The sequence below is a fragment of the Meleagris gallopavo genome, chromosome 13 (genome assembly GCF_000146605.3).
Source record: "Meleagris gallopavo isolate NT-WF06-2002-E0010 breed Aviagen turkey brand Nicholas breeding stock chromosome 13, Turkey_5.1, whole genome shotgun sequence".
NCBI lineage: Eukaryota > Metazoa > Chordata > Aves > Galliformes > Phasianidae > Meleagris > Meleagris gallopavo.
This window is the reverse complement of record NC_015023.2, coordinates 17,990,723-17,995,107: the sequence shown is the minus strand read 5'-3', so window position 1 is coordinate 17,995,107 and position 4,385 is coordinate 17,990,723. Positions and strand designations below refer to the sequence as shown.

The 4,385-nt window shown below is 58.4% G+C and overlaps 2 protein-coding genes across 2 annotated transcripts; one reads left to right on the top strand and one right to left on the bottom strand.

Moving 5' to 3' along the window:
• The first annotated feature begins 210 nt into the window (after positions 1-210).
• APRT (adenine phosphoribosyltransferase) lies at positions 211-2,398 on the top strand. The gene is made up of 4 exons (XM_010718186.3): positions 211-442; positions 1,230-1,363; positions 1,483-1,561; positions 1,814-2,398. Exons 1-4 carry the CDS (start codon positions 220-222, stop codon positions 1,954-1,956), a joined length of 579 nt encoding a protein of 192 aa, XP_010716488.1. The 5' UTR covers positions 211-219; the 3' UTR covers positions 1,957-2,398.
• A 1,097-nt stretch (positions 2,399-3,495) lies between these two features.
• Positions 3,496-4,363, bottom strand: LOC104913068 (DNA replication factor Cdt1-like). Its single transcript, XM_010718184.3, has 2 exons — positions 4,137-4,363; positions 3,496-4,050 (listed from the first exon to the last, which is right to left on the bottom strand). The coding sequence occupies exons 1-2, from the start codon at positions 4,300-4,302 to the stop codon at positions 3,887-3,889; spliced, it is 330 nt and encodes a 109-aa protein (XP_010716486.1). The 5' UTR covers positions 4,303-4,363; the 3' UTR covers positions 3,496-3,886.
• Between the last annotated feature and the right edge of the window lie 22 nt (positions 4,364-4,385).

Below are 4,385 nucleotides of genomic sequence, written 5' to 3'. Positions count from 1 at the left end.
GAATGGAGATGGAGCTAGGGATGGGGCAGGGGATGGGGTATGGGGATGAGAATGGAACCAAGGAGCAGGGGGTGGGAGTGAGGCTGTGGATTGGGCTGAGATGGAGCAGGGGATGGGGTATGGGGGTAAGGATGGAGCCAAAGAGCTGGGAATGGAGCAGGGGATGGGAATGGGGCTGGGGAATGGAGATGGATCTGGGGATGGGGCGGGGAGCAAGAGATGGGGATGGAGCAGGGACGGAGAGGGGCAGGGGCTCCTCTGGCTGTGCCCCCTGGATATAATAGCAGCATCACCTGCACTCCTCGGTTGCTTGCTAACTGCTCTCCCTCTGTTTGCAGCGACATCAGCCCCCTGTTGAAGGACCCTGTAGCTTTCAAGGCTTTGATCGATCTTCTGGAAGATCACCTGAGGGCCTCCTTCCCCAAAATCGATGTCATTGCAGGTGGGTGTTCAGTCTCTGAGGCTGCTGCAGGGCGCTGTGTGCTCCCAGCTGCTAAGTGTGGGCAGACACCTTGCTAACGGGACAGGAAATACCATAGCCTTGGACATTGTCTGCTGGCCTGCATTGTACAGCAACAGCAGTATGGTGTTGTCCTTAACCAAGTGCTGTCCTTTCCCGAAATACTGGTTTGGGATGGGGCAGATGCCAATCAGGGCTACTTCAGTGCCAATTTTGTAATTCCATTGTTAAAAAGAGGCATTTGGTGAGCACTGAAGCCTGGTGTGCTGTGCCTGGGCAGCCCCGTGGCAGGGAGCCCCTGTTCCAGCATGTTTGCCTTCCCATGCAGCTTTTATCAAGCCAACTGAAACAGCCGTAGCAGTGATAATGCATTACAGCATTAAAGAGGCTGAGAATGAAAGTGCTGGGAAAGGAACTGCTGGGGCTGGGTGATAGCCCAGAGCTCAGAGTCTGGACAAAATCTCCAAGTGCCTGCTGATAACCTGCTGTGCAAAGTCCTTGGCTGCGTGGCTGCAGTGATAACTGGGGCTCAGCTGAGCTCAGCTCTGTGAAGGAGAGCTTGAGAGGAAACCCAGAGAGCTGCTGGGGATGGGGTGGGGGTCACTGATGGGTTGTGGGACACTGCACTGACATGTTTGGGTGGGCACAGGTATGCATTTAACCCTTGGGAATGGCCGTAAGGGCACGTTGCTCTTGCACTTGGGAGGATGAACACGGGGTGTCGATCCCAAACGGCTTGTCTGAGTGCTCTTGCTGCTTGCCCCCCCAGGTCTGGACTCCCGTGGCTTCCTCATAGGCCCCCCCCTGGCTCAGAGGCTGGGAGTTGGCTTCGTGCTGATCCGAAAGAAAGGGAAACTCCCCGGCCCCACCGAGTCCATCTCATACGCCCTGGAGTACGGCAAGGTGATGCCCAGTGGGGGAAGGGGTCAGCAGGCTGTGCTTGGGCTGCTGAGTGTTAGCAGGTTAGGAAGTGTTCCTCTGCAAGGTAGGGCTGCAGTGAAGATGCTCTTTCCACCCTGCAGGCTGAACTGGAAATCCAGAGCGATGCCGTGGAAGCGGGACAAAAAGTGGTCATTGTGGATGACTTGCTTGCAACTGGAGGTGAGAGAAGCAGGCGCTGGGGGGGTGTGGGTCACCCTGGTTTCCTCCAGGGGGAACCTTGAGAACGTTGTGCACGGAAACCACCATCCACGTCACATCCTGCAGTGCGGGACGTGGCAGTGGCACCGGTTGTTGCGTGTAAGGCGCTGTAGCAACTACACGTCATGCTGGAGTTCCCTGCATTGCTGCATGCTTTGTTTGGTGCTGCTCCTCGAGCAGGGATATCTCTGCTGAACCTCTCTCTGCATGCAGGTACGATGCGTGCAGCCTGCGAGCTGCTGGCGAGGCTGAAGGCTGACATCCTGGAGTGCCTGGTGGTCATTGAGCTGAAGAGCCTGAGGGGAGCAGCCAAGCTGGAGGCCATCCCCTTCCACTCCCTGCTGCAGTACGACTGAGGCTGCTGGCTGCTGCAGCACCTCTCAGGTTGCAGGTGGTGACTCTGGCTTGATGTCACGATGGGGTGGGCAGGGGGACCTGCACTGACTCCTGCACAAGAAGCTGTGGAAGCTGGAGTCCTGTTCATTTGCCAAAGCACAGATCAAAGCATGATCCTTTTTTTTTTTTTTGAGTTCATCTCTTTGGGGAGGGGGAGACCACGATGCCATTTTGTAGGTGATGTGTTCTAGGCTACCAAAGCAGGGCAGGGTGCTCCATGGGGCCACAGGTCTCTCTGCCTGAGGGAGAGCTCCAAGCGGGTCCTGAGGAGCTCAGATGGGCGCAGTGCTGCTGTGCCTCCTGGTCTGAGCAGGGTTCAGGCTATAGCCCTGGGCTATCCCACCTCCCTGTCTTAGCAGGGGCTGAACTCACTGGTACAATAAACATTGATTTGTTTTTCTATTTTTTCTAAACCGTCTCAGCACTTTTCTTCCAGTAGCAGGAGCTGTTAATGACCCTCACGGCAGCACTGGGGGCTGCAGCCTGAGCCCCCCATTGCCACCCCGACCTTACAGGAGGCAGCGGCGACCACGTCCAGGCATCTCCAACCCACAGGTTGGAGGGGGAACACCTGGGCATTGTGAATCTCAGTGCTGGAGGAGCACCTTCCCAACGCGGAGCATGGAGATGTGCTCACAGCCCTCATTGTGCCTACTTTTATCACCGTTTCCTAAAAAAAAAATAGAAAAAAAAAAAAAAGACCACTCCAGTGCTGCTCAGCGCTCCCCCAGGGAAACTTCTCCTGGATGCTGAGATCCCCAGGCTGAGCACACGCACACTTGGCACTGCTCACAGGCCCCCGCTGTGATGTAGAGAGGGGAAAATGAGTTCCACCCCACGGAGCTGTGGAAAGCAGCTGCACTCTGCGGAGGCGAGCGCTGGCCTTGCTGCTGCCAGGGCTGGCTGTGCGTGCAGCCAAGGGTGACATCAGGGAACCTGGGGACGGTGCTTTCTGCTTTCGCTTGATGCCATGACTCACAGTGGCAGCACTTTGGAGCTGCTACTTCCAGGCAGGAGGAAGCAGTGTGTGTGTGTGTGTGTGTTTGTGTGAGAGCAGTGAACGGGAGCTGCTCCCTGGGGAGGCACACATCCGCTGTGCTCAGCCTGGGGGAGCAGGGAGAGATGTCCTGTGTGCTGGGTTGAAGCCCTGCTGGGACCACGCTGCTCTCAGATGGGAATTTCCCCCCATCTCAGCCCTGCACACAGCACCTCGGTGCCACCCCTTCCATCAGAAAGCAGGATTCACCCAACCCAGGTGAGCAGCCCCACGTTGGGCAGCCCCTCCCCACCCTCACCCCTCTGCCCCGTGCCAGAGCCACGCCGGCCCCGCTGACAAGAGCTGCATTCAGCTCCGCAGAGCCCACGCTCACTTTTTCCAACGAGGCTTTCTGCAGTTGGACTCTGCCCCAGCCCTTCCCTGCGTGAGCGGCCGGGGCCCTTTGCCATGGAGCAGCACAGACAGCGGGAGGAACGGCGCTGGGTTCACAACGCGACTCAGCTCTACTTAAAACATTTAATATAAATGTGTTTTGACAAGTCCTGTCGTCGTTTCCAGCGAGTGCTGGAGATGTGCTTCCCTCCCTTAAAAACACAACCAGACCCAAACACCAAAAACAGCGCTTTGTAACTTCTCTCCCTCCTTCCTCCTTGCTCCCAGCGAACAGAAGAAGCCCCTGTGTCCATCCAGGGCATGGCACAAAGGAGGCTGGAAGCTCCAGATCTCACCCACGACCCTGGACTGCCTTCAGCCTTAGAGACAGCTGCAATCTGCAGGGACCCAACAGAAGAACTAACTCAATCGACACCCGCTTCGCTCCCAGAGCGCGGCCGGAGCTCGCTGCACTTGAGGAACAGAGAACTGCACAGGGGAAGCCCGGACTCCAGCAGGACTCAAAGGGCTTCTGCCTCCTTGGCCGCCTTCTCCAGCCTCTCGGTGACGAGGCTGAGGTCCACGTTCTTGTCCAGCTTGATGTAGGTGTCGGTGCGGAGGGCGTGGATTGTCACCCAGTCCGGCAGCAGCTCAGCCAGGAGCCGCAGGTGCTTCTCCATCTCCCCTGCAGGGATGGATGCAGACAACAGCTCAGCTCCCAGCCCGGCAAGGCTCGCCGCCGTGCCACCCGCAGCCCCACCACCCCCCTACCTGCTGCCATCTGGGTGGGGTAGCTGTCGGCCAGACGGACACACGCCAGCTCCAAGGGCAGCGCCGGCTTCTTCTCGGCCACAAAGACCCCACGCAGGATGCGGGCCATGGCCGGCAGTCTGCCCAGCACGGCCAGCCGCTCCTCCTGCCCCGCCGCCCGCGTCATCAGCGCCTGCAGCCGCCGGGCCTCCTTAGCGCGGATCTGGGGAGCAAGAAGAGGGGTCAGGCACAGGTGGGCCTCCCCCGCCC